We start from the raw sequence: 18,424 nt of genomic DNA on the forward strand, positions 1-18,424 counted from the left end.
GATGCTTGTCTGGATGCGGCCACCATGGTGGCTTGTGTTGACGATGCGCCCTGGAGGTGTCGTCTTGTGTCCATTCCTCTTCCATCCTGCACCCCACGTGGTGACACAAGGGGCCATAATTAGTTCATTAAGGGATTTTCTGGGGTTTGTTGGGAATTTTGCCTTGTTTTGGAGTTGTGTGGGTGTAGGGATTATGGGAGGGTTTTTTGGGGGGTGATGGTGGTTGTTTTTTGCTTGATTTAGTTCTGTATCCTATAAATGTGTGTCCTCCTCTTCCTCCAGGTCCTCCTTCATGAGGGTGTCGAGAGGAACGATCCAGCTGTCCCCCAGCTCGCCGTTGAGGTTCACTTTCTTTTCCTGCATTTCAGAGGAGGTCTCCATCACCTCCAGCGTGGGATTATCGTGGTAGCCGTTCTCCATCGTCTGCAGCTCCTCGGTCAGGCGCTGCTGCGAGGAAAGAAAACCCAGAAACCTCAGTGAAAAACAGCTTGGCCAGGTTGTGCATGCCACCTGGGGGCTGTCACCTCCCAGCCAGCCGTGGCTGCTGTCTTGTATAGATGTATATACAGAGACTTTGACGGTGAGGTTGAGGCTGGGGGCTGCAGTCAGCACCAGCGCAGCGAGGGGATAGCATGGAGCTGGCAAGAGAGAGGCTCTGCTAATGGTGGTAGGGAGGAAAGAGCAGCCAGAGACATGTGGAAAACCTCCAGGAGCAGCTGCCAGCTTCAGCCCAGCTGCAGCTTGGTCCCCTCAGGACCTTGGGAAAAGACTGAGCATCGCTGCCTCGCCCTGACCCTGCATCCAAACTCCTGCCTCCCTAACTCAAATCCATTCTTCCTCTCCCCTTTCTGCCCCCCTGTCCCTTTTTAGCTGCTTTATTATTATTCTATCCATTGACCTGGGGGCAGCTCCCACCCTGCAGATGCTGCTGGTCCATTTGCCTTCCTCAATCTCGAGCTCTTGGTTAAAACGAGGCAGGGAAAGATGAATCGGGTACTGTATCACCCCGGTCCTTTGGTATGCTGTGCTCCAGGCTCTGACCCAGCCCCTCATCCCCTGGCAGACCCCTAGTCCATCCTAATTTTGCATTCATCCCTGTCTTGCCCTGGAGGGATTCACCGGGGAACTGCAGTCCTTGGTCATCCCTTTTCGGGGAGCGCAGGGCTCTCAGTGGGCACCCCTGTTAAAATCTGCCTGTGTTTACAGCTTGATCTATTACAGTGCTCCTAAGAAGTGTCAGGAGACGGCCATGGGAGGGAATCCACGGAGAAGGAAAGGGATGGAGAAGCAAAACTGCAGGGCTTGGCGCTAGCAGGGGGGGCTGCGAAGGCACTGCTGGGGGTCCCCTGGCTCGCACGTGGCGGTGGGGCAGGAATCTGGGCAGGGATGGCGGGATGCTCGAAAGCAGAGGAGGCACCTGGGCTCTTGCAGGGGCTGTCTCACCCTGTGGGGTTGCTGGTACAATCCTCAGGTGGATGGATGCTCAGGCAGCGCTTTCTCCCGCCATGGCAAGGCTCACCACCCCCCCCGCCGTGCAGCAAGGGGAAGGGGTCTTTAAAGCTGGGCTTTAGTAGGCTTTAGTCCTGTTAAAAGCTACTGAACCCTACCAAGCACCAGGGGTGAGAGTTGGGGGTGTTACGGATGCGGCGCCCGCCCCTCCGATCCCTATGTTGGAACTCACGTTAAAGATCAGGGCCACATGTCCATCATCAAACCCGGGGAGATCAGGGTGGATGTGCTGGTTATTTCCAAGGTAAAACAACAGCAGGGTTTAAAAGGGCGGGGAGGGAGGGTTGGAGAAAAATAAAAATAAAAAAAACTTTCAAGTCATTTTTGGAAAAGAAGCAGGAGGAAAACAAAAGAAATAACCCAAAAACAAATCCAGAAAGGAGAAATGTGTTTGATTTTCTAAAAACCTACTGCAACTGCTTGGAAAAAGATCTTTTCCCATGCTCTGAGCAAGAGCCATACCGAGAAACTGGCATCCCTTGCTTTGGTTTTGCTGCCTTCCCCTGGGGCGGGTAGGTATTTACCTCCAGAGCATTCAGCCAGAGCTGTTCCTCTGCACCATGTAACTTGAGGGACATGCGTTCCTGTTGCTAAAAATACCCTATTTCTACCTGTTTTCTGAACAATACGGGACAAGAATGTTAACGCTGCTCCCTGTCCCTGCTGGGATGTTTTTCACCCCCACCAGGGAGATTTCAGCAGAGGGATGGCCCAGCTGTGAAACCCTGTAAGCTCCAAGGGCACCACAGTGGAGGTCAAATATCTGTCAAGGTCTTGCGTCCTCCCCCCTTCCCTCCTGAAAAATCAAGCCTTGGAAAAACAAGTCTGACGCCGGCATTGGTTTGCCCTTCCCTGCCTCCTGTGTTCATCGCTGTTAGACTGCAAATATTTAAAGCAAAGGCTGCCTTCTCCCTTGCCTTGGCGCAGCTCCTGGCACGTGGGACAGAGATTGGGACCCCCTGGGAAGGTTGAGCTGGTTTGGAGGGAAAACGATTTGTGTAGGATGCAGGGGTTTGCTTCTCCATCGGGAGGGTGGTTTACCCTAATTGCATCATTTAGTTTTTGGTTTTGGGTTTTTTTTTCCCCCCCTTTCTGCTACTGTCTCTCCTCTGGAGCTAAATCCTCAGCAACAGCAGCAGGGACCGATGGAAACCTCGAGCCCGTGGCAGAGCTCTCCCTGCCGGGGCCGCAGGGCGTGGGAACAGCCAGTCCTTGCAGGTGGATGCTACACTAAAATCACCCAGAATTGCTTCCTGAGATAAAAATGATATTAATTTAAATTTTTTTTTTCCCATGTCTGTTCTTCCTTAAAATCCTGCTGCTGCTCTGAAATTTGGCCCTGGCCCAGCTCTCCTAAAGGCTGAGCCGTACAGCATTGATGCCCTCCTGTGGCTGTCCTCCTGCTGTCCTCCCACCTTGCAAACAGCTACGGGCTCCCCATAGCCCCTGGCACCCCTGGAAAGGCATCGGGGTGATGCTGGGCACCTAACCCTGCTCCCCTACACATAAAAGTATTTGAGAATTTTTTTTTTTGGGGGGGGAGGGGGGTTTTGGGTTGAGAAAGCCTTTTTAAACCTAAGGATGCTGGTCACCTGCCTGGTGCCCTGGGTGGCAGCAGGGATGGGTTCTCCTCCACCCCCTCCCCCCCCCCCCAGCCCCTCATTTCCCTGGTTTTAATCCTGGCTGCCCCCCTCCCCAACCCTCCCAAAGGGGCAGCTCCTGCCCCTCCAGAGCCCCCACCTCTGTTGGGCACCCCTTGAGTAACAGGCAAGGGTGATGCCCATTGGGCAAGCCAGGATGTCTCCACCAGCGGAGACGGCAATGTTGATGATCTTCATCTCCTGAAGATGCCTCTGGGACAAAAAGGTCTCGGGGTACCTGTCCCACCCACCCCCTCCCATCTTACCTGGTCCTTCTTTTGGGAAAAGCGTTGGTGGCAGCAGCCGTAGATGGCCGCGATCAGCAGCAGGGAGCCAGCCAGGGTGATGATGGTGATGATCAGGGGTGTGCTGAACTCATCGTTGATTATCATCTCCCTCTCCATTTTGCCATAGGTGATGTTGGCGATGCCCAGCTGCCATAGAAAGAATGGGTCAGGCCCCGAGGCGGGGGGCTTCGTGGGCCACCCACCTTGGGGGACATCCGCAGGGAAGCTACGCTGTGCCCAGGGACCCACTTACCTCCTCTAACTTATCCTTCTCCTGCAGCTCCTCGAGGACTTTTTCGGGGTCCAAAGGGACTGGGGGAAGAAAGAGGCTGCAATGAGCATGAGGTGGGGGGGCAGGTTGTGCCACCACCTCCCGGTCAATGGTGTGACCCCCTTTCTGGAGGAGGTGGATGGAGGTACATGGCGTGAAGCCAACCCTGGCAGGTGCCTCCACAGCCAGACAAGGAGCCAGGACCTCTTCTCCTGGAAGGGGGACAGCCCCAGAGACCCGGGGCGCTGGATTTTAACCACTTGGGAGGAATTTTCCCTCCTGGATGCTGGTCCCTGCCTTGCCTCATCATGGATGGGAGAGGGTTCTGGTGCCTTCACTGGGGAGCAAAGCTCAGTTCTGGGGTCATTGTGCCTCTCCCGAGCCATTCAGATGGGGCAGCCCAAGGAAAGGAGCCCCTTGGCCAAGCCTCAAGCTCCATCCTCATGCCAGGGTCCCCGACGCCATTCCCATCCTGTTCCCCTCCGGGATGGATGGTGGGATCATACTCACGGTGCAAGACCGCCCGCACGGCCCAGTGCTGGGAGTGGGGCTCACGGGAGGTCAGCATCACCGTGCACGTTTCCCTGCTGGCGTTGAAAGCGTGCTGGCCCGTCGAGCAGAAGCTCTCGAAGAAGGAGATGTTGATGCTGGCGGTCCTCCACTCAGCCTGCAGGGACAGCAAGGGCTCAGTCCTGTCCCCGAAACCGGGGACTGCCGAGGAGCATCCTGCCCCATCGCCAGGGATGCTGTGGCCATCCCCGTCCTCCCCCATCCCTTTGCACCGCCGGACCGCCGCCAGCCCTCCCAGGCAACAGGAAAAGTTTAAAAGTCGTTTCTTTATGAGAAGCTGAGCTCTTGGCTGCCGTTCCTCACCGGGGCCCTGCGCCGGCCTTATCTGAGAGCCGCAGCTTTTGGCGTTACAGGAATAGCAGGTCCCCGAGGGAAGCGGGGTGGGGGGGGGCGGGGGGAGGCTGAGGGGCCACGGGGGGAGCGGGACAGGGCTGTGCATCCCCCCTGTCCCTCCACCAGCAACTGCGACCCTCCCATCACCTGCATTTCTACCCTCTGTCCCTACCAACACGGGTCCCCGTCCTCCCTAGAGCTTCCCCACGGCTCTGTAGAGGCAAGACAAAGCATTTTGCTTTCGGATAAACTGCAGCATCCCTGGAGGGTTTAGCCTGGATGGTGCCGGAGGGATGGTGGAGGGGTGGATGAAGCCCGCATCCCCTCTGAGATGTTCTTGAGGCTTTTTGCATCTGCTCGATGCTTCGTAGCAGCCGGGAGCTCACTAAGGTAGAGATGATCGCTCTCCTGCATGCACAGGTCCTATATGCGAAGATGCTATATATACCGCTCCTGTGCGCACAGGTCGTGCGTGCACAAGCCCTTTGTGCACAAGGTCTTGCCCGCGTGGGTCCTGTGTGCAGAAGTCCTCCGCGCACGCCGAAACCAGGCAAAACGTGCCTTGGCTGGGAAAAGCTCTGCTCCTGCCTGCTCCAACACCCCAAACTTTCCCCTCCCTCTGCAACACCATCCACACGGGGTCCCGCTCATCACCGATGGCCGGCAGCATCGCGCTTGCTCCGCCGTAAGGGTGGGAGCCGCCCGGCCGAGGAAGGCACCTAATCTCACCCCATCTTATCTAAATATTTGGGAAGCGGCGGTGGAGACAGGATGCACTTGCCGGGGGCGGAAGACCGGTCCTGGCCCCAGTGCGAGGGAGAGCTCAGCATCGTGAGGCCCTGGCCGTCCCTGGGAACCGCCGCTGGCCCTCGCCTGTCCTTTCGCTTTGCACGGGGAGAAACTTCCCCCAGGTCCCTCTGTTGAGTCCGCAGCATCCCGGCTGCACCCCTGGGAAAAGAGCTGGATGGGAAACCTGCCCCCAGCCCTGTGCCAGGGCAGCCCACGGGCAGCAAGGTGAGACCTTGGCAAGGCAGCATCCCCCAGAAAGCTCGTCCCCAGTGGGATGGAGGAGAGGGTTACGGCTTGGTTGGGGCGGTGTTCTTATCATCTTTGGACGCTGGGTTGTGCTCCTACGCTTTAAATGTCCTGCAGTTTATCAGTCTCTGCCTGTGCAGCATTTTCTGCTCAGCAGAGGCGTGAAAAGCCTCTCTGCTGCCTCCTTCCCCAGGTTTTGCTGCAGCTCTGCCTTCCCTCAGCCCTTAATAACCCATTTCTCCTGCTACTGCCCCACGGGGGAAAAAGAAAAGACCTTTAAAATGCTTTTTTTCTTGGTGGGAATGGAAATCAGACGCAAGGCTAAAACCCAGCTAAGCACCGAACCGCTTTGCTGCTGGACGCTGAACAGTTCCTAAGCCACTTTAGAGGCTGAACTGGAGGGATTTACCCTTTCCAGGGCTGGAAAGGGGCACGGTAAGGCCCGCTGTAGCCGGCAGGGATGCCCCGGCGGCGGTGCCGTGGCCCCGGCAGCTTTCCCCTCCCGCTGCCGGAGTTGCTCGCATTCCTTGGCCGGAGTTGACAGGCACTGCCGAGCAGCTCGAATCCGGTTCCCACACTGGCGGGGACCTAAAACTAACATCCCCGAATGAGGTAACAGCACTTGAGTCAACAAACCACCTCCGCCAGCTGGACAGGGCGAGGGGGACCACGACCCCGCTCAGCGAGGGGGTCCCTCCGCCTGCTCCAGGGACCGTCCTGCTGTCCCCACGCTGGTGGGTGTCACACAGCAAATTCCCTTGGGCGCCTGGGTGCGGGTCCGGGTGGCCCCACGGTTGATTTTGCATCCCCTGCCTGGAGCAGGCTCTGGTGCTTCCCGGCATCCTCCAGCTCAGCTCCCTGGGCACGTCCGTGTCCTGGTTGGGGACACGATGGAGGAGCCGTGCTGGTCCCCTGGGAGGTGGCCACAGGGTTGTGTGGCTCAACCAGAGCTTGGGAGACACCAGCCACCTCTGACACGGTTACCTCTTGCTTCATCTAATGCGTTTTGGGGTTGAGATGAGGAACAGAGCAGCCATCCATCCATCCATCTACCCACCAACCCATCCCAAGGCTGGAGCATGCCAAGCAGCCAACGAAAACCCAGCTGAAGATATACTTGTGAGCTGGACCTTGGGAAAGTCATCCTATGGAATGCAAGGTACCAAGCTAATAAGCCTTGTTAAGAAATTCATTAAGATCCTTCTGTGATCTAAGGAAGGAGAAGGGGCAAAAAGGAGGGTGGGGGAACATGGACCAAACTGTTCAGTGCTGGTGAAAAGCATCACCTGAAGAGGAAGGATACTGGGAACCAACCAGCCCATAAAATACTTTTGGTCCACAAAGTGGTACCAACCATGTATTTGGCTTTTTTGTTTAGGATTTACAGTTTGAGGTTTGGGGTTTTTTTTTAAATTTTTTTTAAATTTACTTCAGCTGGAGAAACTGAGGCGCAGCAGGGTGCAATGCCTGCGATCCCTGGGTTCAGTCCCAGCTGTTTTGCTGGGGTCCCTGCATCACCAGTGCTGCCCCACGAGCCCAGCCGTGCGTGGGGTGGGCTAGTCTGCATTGCCCTCTCCCCTGCCATGTGTGACCTGGACACGTCCCCCACCACCGGGCCCCCACGTTGGCCTCGATGCTTCCCCAGCTTCTCTCTGGAGCTGAGCTTTTAGCACAATGCTGCCCCGACTCTGGCTCATTCTTGTGGACCAGGATTGGAGCCATTTCTGGAACACTTCTTATAGCGTGCACTTTCCTGTTTTCCCACGGGCTGTGAAATGCAAAGGATTTTTTCACTTTGCTGTCAAGATTTGGCTACAGACTTGTTTACTGGGCCTACAAAGCAGGGAAACCAGATAGTGCCATTTCTCTGTTATCTGCTGGGCTTGGGAGGCATAAAAGTTGTTGCAATTTTCAGGAATACACCGAGTGGAAAGTTAACGGCAAGTGGGTGGGAGGCGTTTTGGCAGCCAAGGAGATGGATGCTATGGGAGGATGCACCCTTGCAGTCTTTCTACAGCTGTTTCAAGGCGTAATTGGTATTTTGTACTAACAATGCTTCGGCTCGTTATTATGCCCAGAGGAATCTAAGGGAAACAGGGTGGCAGACTTGCTGGCTCGCCAGCTCCAGCACGCCATTGCCCAGCGGAGCAGGCAGAGAGGAGCGATGGATGATGCCAAGCCGTGATGTCTGCCCACCCCTTAGCTCGCCAGTGCATCACTGCGCACCGGCACTTCCCAGCCTCACCATCCCCATTTCCAAAAAGCCTCCTGGCACGGCTCCAGCAAAGCCACGGGGAGGACAGCGGCTCCGTGCAGAGCACGGCTGCACCCAGAAGGAGGAGGGAAGCATTAAACATCAGCACAGTCGTAAGGCACCCGGCTGCGTTAGGCTTCAAAATTAGATTTTGTCAATCTGATGAAATATTTTTATATATTCAATATAAAATTTGATGAGAAGCTTTCCCAGCGTAGACGCGGCTGTGGGTTCAGACGTTGCAGAAAGCAGGGCAGGGGATGCTCTCAGGAGAGGCTGTCCTGCTGTGGCGTCTGGGCCATGGGCATCATGGTAATAAGGTCCCTCCTTGGAGCCATCCTCAGCATTAAGGGCAGCGTGGCTGACAACACCATTTCTGCAGGTGTGTGGGCAAGCAGCACTTACACCCAGCAACAGCCAAAGCAGGAAGGTGATGACCATGAGATGGCAGCAGACAGGTCCTTCCCCTCCTCTGTGAGCACGGTGGGTGCTATCAGGAGGTCCAAGACCTCTCCAGGGCTGCCAGGCAGGGCCATCACCAAACCACAAGGAATTTCAAGAGCCGCTGTGGTCAGGAGGAATGATCATGCTTGCCTCAGCATGTATCTCCAGGGGTTTTATGAACACAGTGTGGCTTCACTTTGCGTCTTACCACCGTACGGTGAAGTCAAGAGTCAGTCCATTTTACAGATGGGACAGCAGAGGTTCATGAACCTGAGCAGCTATTTCTGATGCTGTGCAGCACAAGCTGTGAGAAGGTCCCTGAAGTGCCAATTTCCCAATGCTTATGCTGCCTTGGCAGTGCTGACATCCAGAAACCAGAGCTTTATAATGCCAGAAACTACCCCTGAGCCCTACCCACAGCTCAGATAGGTACGCTCTGTCAAGATCTCACCAGCCATGTGGTATTGTCTCTTCCTCTTTGTCATAAACTTAAAACTTCAGCCTATTGAAAAGTTATCAATATATTGCATCTTCCCTATTACAGGAAACTCATAGTTTCCACAAGAATTATTCTGAAGGTGGGTATCCCTCAGAAAAGCCAGCAGACTACCCACCCACCAGAAGAAGGGGTCTTGGTGTATAGTCTTGGGTTGAGCTTGCCTTTCCCCAACCTTGGCACTACATTTGACTACTCTCTGGTCTTGTAAAGGGTCTGAAACAAATGAAATGGAGTTTTTTGCTCTCACTTTAGGATTCTGTGAGAGCTGATATAGCATCGAGGAGCACAGTGATTCTCCAGGCTGCTGTGCTTCCCAGTTGCTCTGCAGTCAGATGTCACCCTACCCCAGCTGTGAGGTTGCAAGATCTCGCCAAGTACACAACTGTGGAGGAACTCCATATTTTTTGCTCGGGTTTTGGGATGAACTTCTGGTCTCTCTACAAAGGCAAAAAGCTTCCCCCTCTCTTTTTCACCCTTTAAAATTTCCCCCTGCTCTTTTTCTGAGACCTGGGTGGGCTCAGCTGGTCCTTCTACTTGAAGAAGACCACAGAGGCCTCTTCTTCTGCTATATCCACCACCAGGTGATTGCTGAGTGTGGGTTTGCATTTACCATTTTACACCCCAAAAGTGGTTGCATCTTCTTTTCATGAAATTACTTTCATCTCTGTAGGCTTACATGCTCAGAGTACCGCAGGCTAAAAGCTGATCTCAAACAGCAACAGAGCTGCTAATCCTTCATAGAAGTCCAGAAGGGTGGTACTTACACAGGTTTTCGCTTCTTTCAGATACATGGTGGGCCAATTATTTTGTACCTCGTCTTTACAGATGACCTGGAAAGACAGAAGAAAAGCAACTCTCAAATCATTGACATAGGTTGGAAGGACAGTTGGTCACCGATACAACAGACTGCCCCAAGCCAGGAGATATCCCAACCAAAGCTCTGATCCATTTTATGGAAATGAGACAGGCCCAGGAGCCCTTCACTCAACCTTTTATGTGTGGAAAGGGTTTTCACACGTAACTGATGTGGTCGCTAATCCGCTTCCCAAACCAGGCTTAGGATTTGCAGTATAGGGTAAAGCAGGAATTGGCTTGGGCTGTAGGAGGATCCATGCCTGTGGGCCGTGATGCAGTCCTGTCCTACAGAAGACAAGCATCTAGAAACAGAATCCCCTTCCCTCCTTTCTAGCACTGGGATCTTTAGTTATCCTGGCTTGTGTTTTGAGACCCCCTACGCTCCCAAACCATTTTCTGCTAATAACATCCATGCACGGTTGATGCTGAATTGTGGTCTTTGCCCTCTGATCAAGTCCAAGTCCACCCCAAGGCAGCTTCTGCTCTCCGTAGTGCTTCCCTCCCTCTTCCCAAATTTCACTTCTTCCCTTTTCAGCACCCAGACCATAATCCCCTTCACCTCCATCCTCCATGTCACTTCACTGGAAAGCTACAGGAGAAGGGTTGGACTAGATGACCTTTAAAGGTCCCTTCCAACCCAAACCATTCTCTGAGTCTCTGATTCTATGATCTAGAATTATTTTGCTGCCTCATGTTTTCCTAAGGCAGATCTCTCTGACACAGACATGCACAGCAAGAAGGGCTGCAGGCTTTACACGTACGTGGGATGCCATCTAAATATTAACAGACACCACTACGAAGTGCCCACCTTCCCGTAGGCATCATTACCTCATTTTGGAAAGAAGTGTTAGGGTGCTGGTAGTGAGGACTGCTGCTCGCCGTCTGGTCCCCCAGGGCTGGGGCTGATGGCTGTGCACTGGCAGGGCTTTGGTCAGTACTTGCAGGTTTGGTTGACGCAGATCCGGCGTCATGGCTTTTCTGGTCTGGATCCCCAATATACACCAAAAAACAAGAAGACAGACACTGATACAGTATAGAGGATACAGCTGACACAGCTCCATTTGTGAGCAGCTGAAAATAAGTTTTCAGCTCTAGCTCTGCCTTGAAGTTGATTGTGTCAAAGCTTGGAGAGGCTTTGGGTTGTTTCTAATTTTTTTTTTTTTTAATTAATTTTGAGCTGGAAAAAAATATTATTGCTGATTTTATGTTCTGCTGCTGAAACCCATCAGACTGTTCTGGAGAGATGAACCCAAAGGCTATGATGGCTGTGCATCGGTAGATGGGTAATCATTTAAAAAAGGAGTATTGCTGGGTAAATGGGATGGCCCTCATTTCACTTCATCTGGGCTGTCTTCCACGGAGTTTTCTACAACAGAGGTAGACTACCTGAGCTGGCTACGCAGCATCTCCCAGGGAATGGAGTTCATTGTGCAATCCCACTGACAACTGCAGCTGCCTCCATTAGGAAGGGATGAAATGCCATAACCTCTGTTGACTGCATCAGCTATGGAAGAAGAAGTCCAGGGTGTCATGCTTAGAAGTAGTGCCTGGTACTACGGGAGACAGCCTGGGGTGTCCTGCCTGCCTGCTCCTCCAGAAGGGCACATGCCCCACTTCTACCAGCCCCATCCAGGTGTCTCAGATACTTGAGATCATCTCAGATGCCTTTGTTAAGGTCTGTAGCATCTTACAGTTTCTTGTGCAATGGGAGTAGTGCAAGGAGCATAGCAGCCCTCCTGCCTCCCCAAATCCTTTTGAAGAAATGGATCTCCATCTCTGCGTTCCTAACTGATCCTTAAATGGTGACAAAGAGAATTAAAATGCCACATCCTGTTCCTAGCCTGTTTGCTTTTGGGACTCCTGCCTCTCCCACAGAAAAGATGAGCGATATTTTTCTCCCAGACACATTCTGAAGGCTCTAGGAGAGAATTAATTTCAATGTAAAAGTTTTTTAGACCTCTTCATGCTCAATGCTTGAGGTCAAATTTGAACTAACATAATTTCATATATCATCATTTAATGGAGAACAGTCCTGTGGAGTAGAAGGGGAAAGAAACATGAAGATGATACACATTTCACCTCCTCCTGCCTGCTAACATGCTCAAAACATGGCTTGGGTGAAGCCTCTGAAGATGCCTTACATTAAGACCTTGGCCCATTTAGTGATGCTGGCAGCTGGAAGGATGAAAGGGATGGAGACGGTTTTTTGAGTGGCTTCTGTATTGCAGGTAACTGGAAATTGGGTCAAGAACAACATTTCCAGTCCCACAGCATGATTACTTCCCCATAAACACTACCAGACAAAATGCCAACGGGGAGCCTAAACTGTGCTCACCAGGACACTTATGAACTAATATGACTCTGTAAGCTCCAGAGGTCTACAGGAAACATATTAATGGTGTTCAACAGGATCCTAAACACCACACGGACACTCCTAATGCTGCTTAGACAGAAGACAGCAGCCAAACCCCCCACAGCACTGATGAATATCCTACCTAACTGCTTAGACTCTTTAGAGGTTGTAGACTCAGAATTTAGCCACAAAGTCTCCTTAGTCTTCTAAAGTTTATTTTCTGCGCATGTGTCGTGGTTTAACCATGCCCAGACAGCCTTCACTAAGCTGTTAGCCATACTAGGGAACTTCTACAGTTAGCATTTGGGGTGCCGTCAATTTGTTTCACCGACTCTTACAATGTCAGTCTCCACCTCCGAGCTCATCACTGCTGGCTCCCTTTTGCAGTCACTGAAGATCAAGTCATTGCAGTTGATGGTGCTTTGGGCACAGTTTGGTCCATCCAAAAGCCAATGTCTACGCTTTGCCAGTTGATTCATGCCTCGAATTTCACTAACTGCATTGACTTGATCTCCACCGATGACAACAGGGACCTAAACACCCAGTTGTCATGGTGACAACTACACTGGAAAGTCCTAAAATGAGACAAGGTGATGATACCCCATAATGAGAGGAGGTGTTTAGGGTACCAAAGGAAAAGACCACAAAAGGGCTTCCCAGCACAAGAAATCAAGGTTCTTGTCTTCTGGTACCTGCTCCAGGAGTTGACGTGGTGGCTGCCTCTGAGACCTTGTCCATGCTGCCAGGTGACGAAGGCAGAGACGCTTTAGTACTGGTGGGGGACACAGCTCCATCAAAAGGCGTAACAGAAGTATTGATGCTTCCAGGTCTGGTGGAAGAGGCCAGTCCCTGGCCTGGAGAACTGGAAGAAGAGTGAGGCAGCTTGGTGACAAATGTGGGAGAAGAGACACCATCGTCCTTGAGCCCAGGGGTAAGGTTGTTCTTTGGGATGCCGCTGCTCGCGGTCGTGCTGTTCGACTGGTCTGAAGGCTGGCTTGTTGGACCTTCCGTGGTGGAATGGGATGTGGCATCAGTCCCTAAACCTCCTGAGGTGGTTGCAGAGCTGTTCGCAGGAGTGAGGACTGCACTTCCAGGAGTGGTGGCTGCCAAGCTTCCCAAACTTGCTGGAGTGCTAGTCTTCTGCTGGGCAGTGCTGAAGATTGCAGGAGGTTTGGTTGTTGAGGGTCTGGAGCTGGCTGAAGGGATGACCTGCTGAGGCGATGTCGTGAGGGTGGGTACTGGGTTTCTTGGTTTGCTTGTAAGTTTGGTCTCTTGAACTGTGGTAGGTGATATTGCAGGGGTGGGTGATGTGTTTCTCAGGTTGCTTGAAGCGGTGGTGCTTTGACCAGTGCTGTGTGGTCTCTCAGAGGTGAGCGGTGAGTTTTCCGGCTTGCTTGTGGAGTTCATCCCTTGAACTGTAGCAGATGGCATCGTAGGGGTGGATGGTATTTTTCCTGGATTGTCTATAGGGGTCTTGCCTTGCACCTTGTTGCTGTTTGTAGTTGTGGTGATCTGCCCATTTTCTCCTGGGTTTGCAGATTTCGTTGTAACACCCTGAGAGCTGTCACCTAGGGAAAAGTTAAAAACGCCAAGATAAACTTTGAACTAAGGAAACTACCCTTGGTTTCCACCCAGAACAGGTATTTGTAGAAATAAATGCTGACCAGAAACTATGAGTCATTCACTCAGGGCTTGTCTCACGCTCTCTAAACTCATACCAAATGCCGTGTTCTGGTATCACCGAGTCAAGCAGAAAGCAGAGCAGAGGAGGAGGAGGAAGAGTCAAACTCACAGGACTTCAAAGGGGTTGGGCAAGACCTGCTGGTTCCCAGAAGGCAGGTCTCCCTCGCATGGAAGGTGCACCAGCTCCCGTGCAGAGCTCTGCAAGTCATTCCCAAAATAAATTACGTCCAGCCCTTGAAAGGGAGCAGCCAAGGGATGCGCCTAGTGCTGTCTGTCCAACCCTGTTATGAGGGTCTCTCATATCCCTGAAGTGGTGAGGAGCCTCAGATAAATAAAGTGATGCTTCTGACCGTTCTGAAAGTTATATTCTTTTTGCAAGCTCAAGCTCTGTTTCTTTAATTACTCATATTTCAACTTAGGGTTTTTTTCCCTCCCAAACTCAGATAATTACTATAAAAACATTATAAAATAGGCACTCTCACTTGAATCTACAGAACCAAACCACTGAGAGAGGTGAGACACTGGAGCACGTTGCCCAGAGAGGTTGTGGCTGCCCCATCCCTGGCAGTGTTCAAGGCCAGGTTGGATGGGGCTTGGAGCAACCTGGTCTAGTGGAAGGTGTCCCTGCCCATGGCAGGGGCGTTGGAACTGGATGATCTTTAAGGTCCCTTCCAACCCAAACCATTCTATGGTTCTATGAAAATGTGTACACACTGAAATTCCCAGTTGGGTGAACTGTGGAAACAACATTTATTCTACTTGCTCTGAAAGAATGGGTCAACACTGGACAGAATTTGCAAGTAAATATGAAAAGCATTTACTTGAAGCTGCGTTATTTTAATTTTAAGGATGTTCAGCTCAGCTGCGCATTGCAAATATTATCACCAATGTGCAATCACATACTTGTTTAGCTGATTATTTTACTATTCTGAAAAGCTTGAGAAAGTCACATAAAAATGTTTAAAGTCAGTGTTCAATTTCAAAGGAAAATCTTAAAAAAAAAAATCAAAGGTTGCATTTAGGAAAAGGAGAAGCAAGCCAGGAAAAGGAAGGGCTCCATCTACACATACCATGCAAATCCCTAATGCCACCACCTGAACTGTGAAATTCCCGTGTGTTTTTCCATGGTTTTTAGCCTGCATTTGTACATCACATAGAAATGCTGCTATTATCATGGCTTATTTGTTTTTGAGGAAATCCATGAAGTATTTCACTAAGAGCTGACATTACCTGAGTGGGAAGAAAACTCAAGTCTCAAAGCAAAAAGGGTTGTCCATTGCTCAGATGTCTCACATTACCATACATAAGGAGATCTGCAGTTGGTTTCTGAATAATACTTCAAATTTTCAAATTGTGAAGCTGTTTCTCAGTGAGGGATGCAGCTGAAGGACAGCTTGCCTGACAAAAGTAACCTCTCCAACAGCACACAGCTCTCCAACGTCCCACAATGCTAAAACGTGGTATGTTCACTAGCAGACTGGTATAAAAACTTGGGTCTATTTTTCTGTTTGTATTCACTGCAGGAGGTCCATCAATTGCCACGGAGATAATTTCCCCCCCCCCCCCCCACACATTTGAGCCACCAGCTCTGGGCTCTTGCTCAAATTCACCCCAGGAAAGGTTCAACCAATTTTTTACCTTTCAAGAACCATGGGCTGCACTGAGCCACTTCATCCGTGGATCTGTCTGGAGTCAAGACAACAACCTGATTTTGGGGTGTGGGGGGGGTGTTGTGTGTCTCTTCCATTTGCTGACTGTGCAGAAGAGGGCTCTTTTTTTTTTTTCCCCATGAAACACTTGTATTATTTCCAACTCTCCAAAACAGGAGTCACACTTCCACACTTCCAGGGTTTGATTTTTAGCCATATCCTAATGCTGTTCTCCAGAGATCTGCTTCGTTCCCCTGTGCCGGCATACTGACAAAGTATTTTCTCTTACAGAGCCTGTTTATTAGTGCTGGTTATGCTTCAAAGATCTGATGAAAGCTCAAGTTTCTGAGATTCATACTGCTGGGGAAATCTAACTCCACCATGTCAGGACCTGGTGTGGTGGAGATATGTTTGAGACAGGAACTGGGGAGTGGGATTTGGGATGAGGAGGCTGCAACAGGTTTGGGGTCCCACGGAAGCTGCCTGGGAACAGGGTGGGTTTGGAGGAGGCAGAGGAGCTACAGCTGGGCTCTGCATAGGCATCTGAACAGGGAATAGAATAGAACATAACAGAATAGAACAGAACAGAACAGAATAGAATAGAATATTTTCAGTTGGAAGGGACCTACAACGATCATCTAGTCCAACTGCCTGACCACTTCAGGGGAAATGCAGAGCCAGGAGATGTGCAGACCCCCTCCTGAAACACGGTTCCTATTCCTGTTTCCCCACCAGCTGCTGGGAGTAGCCATTTCTGAAAACACCAGTAAGATGTGAGTTTAACTGAAACTAGCAGTATGAATTATTTTAGGAAACCCTGGGCTTGCGAGAAAACATCTCCACTACATCTGCAGGAAAAGAGCTTTTGTGGACATAAGCCATATTTCCTATAAACTGACCACTGTCTGCAGGAGAAGAAGAGGTAAGGAAGGAAAACACAGGCATGGAGACCTAGCAGATGAAACCCAGGTGCAAAAGATAGGAGGGATTTTTCATGTAGCCACCTCCTCAGTTGTATTATCAACTTGTCTGGCTTGAATCCTCAGTGATGGTTGCACCAAGCTACAGACCAGGCATCCAGTTAACCACAAAATGGGTCTATCCCATAAACAGGGCTGTAAAAGTTTGACAGGAGTTTTGACAACAAGGGAGGTAAAAAAAAATATAAAAAATCCTTTAAAGGTAGAAACAATACAAAAGAGACGTAAATAAAGAAAGGGTCGGAAGGAAGGTGGAGGAAGTCCCCCACTGCTCCTGCTTCCTTTTCATGCCCCGTCCCCGTCCCAGAGAGGCAGGAAGCAAACAGGCACCAAAGGAGAGGTAGAAAAGACAATTCAATTCAACTTGATCCAAAAGAGAAAGGGGCAGGTCCATGCTTTGGCTCTGGGCCAGCCTCGGTGGCCAGCTAGGACCCCACAAGCCAAGAAATAGGTGTCCCAGCCCCATCGCTTCCTCATCCCACCCCGAGGAGCTGCAGATACATTTTTACCACTTCTAGCAAAAACTGGGGGAAAAAGCCCAAAGCAAGAGGTTGCTCTGCTGATGAAGAAAGCTGGTGTGATCCTCCAGGCTTGCCCTGGATGGGGTGGTAGGAGGGCTTCTTTCAAGGGACACAGGGTGACACAGCCCAAAAAGCAACCAGGAGAAGAACCAAGACTCAAGTTGATGCCCACAAAGCTTACTAGCATTTTATCTTTCCATAGGTCTGCATCCACTCTTAGCTCTCCTGCTAAGGTCAAGAGATGTTAAAAGATCAATTTATTCTTCATCATTAAGCCAGGCCCAGTGATTCAAGTGGGCTCAAAGCAACTTGAGGAGCCAGCACACTCCTGCTTGGAAGTGGTGAGCCACCATGCAGGGGGATGGATGGATGGATGGATGGATGGATGGATGGATGGATGGATGGATGCATTCAATGGGTTCTGACCATGTGGGCAGGTAGGACACTATCTATCCTACTATATGGGCCTGGCTGAGGTCAGGCAATGCTAAGTGCCACAGAGGTAGAAATAACTCTCCTTTGGTGGGTAATGACCTGCATCTCTTTGGCAAGTGGCAACACAAATGATGTATGAGCCAGAAAGCACTTCACCACACCATTCCCTCCCTACAAACCTGCTCTTGCTGCATTGGGCTGGATGGGACCACTAGGAAGCCCTTTGCAAAAGATCTCTCATCCCAAACTTGAGCTGGAGGTGCTGTTTCTTTACTAACCTCCATCCCAGCTCAGCTGGGTTGCTACAAAATTTTCACTTTCCTCCTTTCTTTTTCCACAGCCGGCTTGTCTCAAAGCAGACTATTTTGAAGGATTACTGTTGCTGGCTGAAATGCAATGGCTGTGGTGAACAGCAGCCACGGAGATGGCCACGAGAAAAGGAAATCCAGGCAGGTTGCAAACGTGACACTCTTCAAGACAACGTGCACTCCAGTGGGCCAGACCCACAACATCCCAGAGGAGAGAAGCCACAGCTACAGCTGGGTGAGATCCTCCTTCCACAGAGGACCAGCACCCTTATCCATCCCCATGCCTGTCCCACAGATTTTTGGGCACCCATCTGTCGGTGAAATTTACCTTCTCTCTCCAGTTGCATTAAATTAAACTCTTTTCTCACTGCTGGTGCACAAGGAGCCAGATGCTGCAGTCGCGGGGTTGCACACCTTTCTGCAGTTTTATTGCTCTGGGCTTAATATTAGTTGTTTGTCCAGGGACTGTCTCACTGCAGCATTGGGAAAAAAATGTGGTTTTTTTAGACTGAGGAAAAATAAATTGCATTTTTTTGGTGTCTTGCAGGTTTACCACCTGCAGGAGACCTGGCTTATGCAAACTCATTGCTCTCATTTTCAGAAGCCTAGCAAATAATTCCAAAGCAGAAACAAATACAGAACAACCAGCAAGAGCACTGCAAGCCCAGGAGTCTCTGTTTTCCTTCCACACATGCTATATCTCTTTCAAATGCCAGAGAACTATTTTTTTATCTCTTCCTCCCTAACTGGCCACCCGTGCCAAATTGCGGCGGCGGACCTGGGGGTAGTAACTGGTAA

At 51.1% G+C, this 18,424-nt stretch overlaps 2 protein-coding genes across 2 annotated transcripts in view; one reads left to right on the forward strand and one right to left on the reverse strand.

The window, feature by feature from the left end:
* MKLN1 (muskelin 1, intracellular mediator containing kelch motifs) overlaps nt 1–374 on the forward strand; it is a 110,592-nt gene extending 110,218 nt beyond the window's left edge. Inside the window, exon 22 of the transcript XR_775239.1 lies at nt 283–374. The gene's annotated coding sequence lies outside the window, so the exon portion shown is untranslated. The remainder of the gene's footprint in view (nt 1–282) is intronic.
* On the reverse strand, nt 253–13,506 carry PODXL (podocalyxin-like). The gene is made up of 8 exons (XM_010581019.1): nt 12,743–13,506; nt 10,526–10,680; nt 9,607–9,672; nt 4,218–4,374; nt 3,690–3,748; nt 3,416–3,583; nt 1,682–1,738; nt 253–447 (listed from the first exon to the last, which is right to left on the reverse strand). The coding sequence occupies exons 1-8, from the start codon at nt 13,479–13,481 to the stop codon at nt 253–255; spliced, it is 1,596 nt and encodes a 531-aa protein (XP_010579321.1). The 5' UTR covers nt 13,482–13,506.
* Between the last annotated feature and the right edge of the window lie 4,918 nt (nt 13,507–18,424).

This window comes from Haliaeetus leucocephalus, unplaced genomic scaffold (genome assembly GCF_000737465.1).
Source record: "Haliaeetus leucocephalus isolate CR32 unplaced genomic scaffold, Haliaeetus_leucocephalus-4.0 Scaffold751, whole genome shotgun sequence".
Taxonomy (NCBI): Eukaryota; Metazoa; Chordata; class Aves; order Accipitriformes; family Accipitridae; genus Haliaeetus; species Haliaeetus leucocephalus.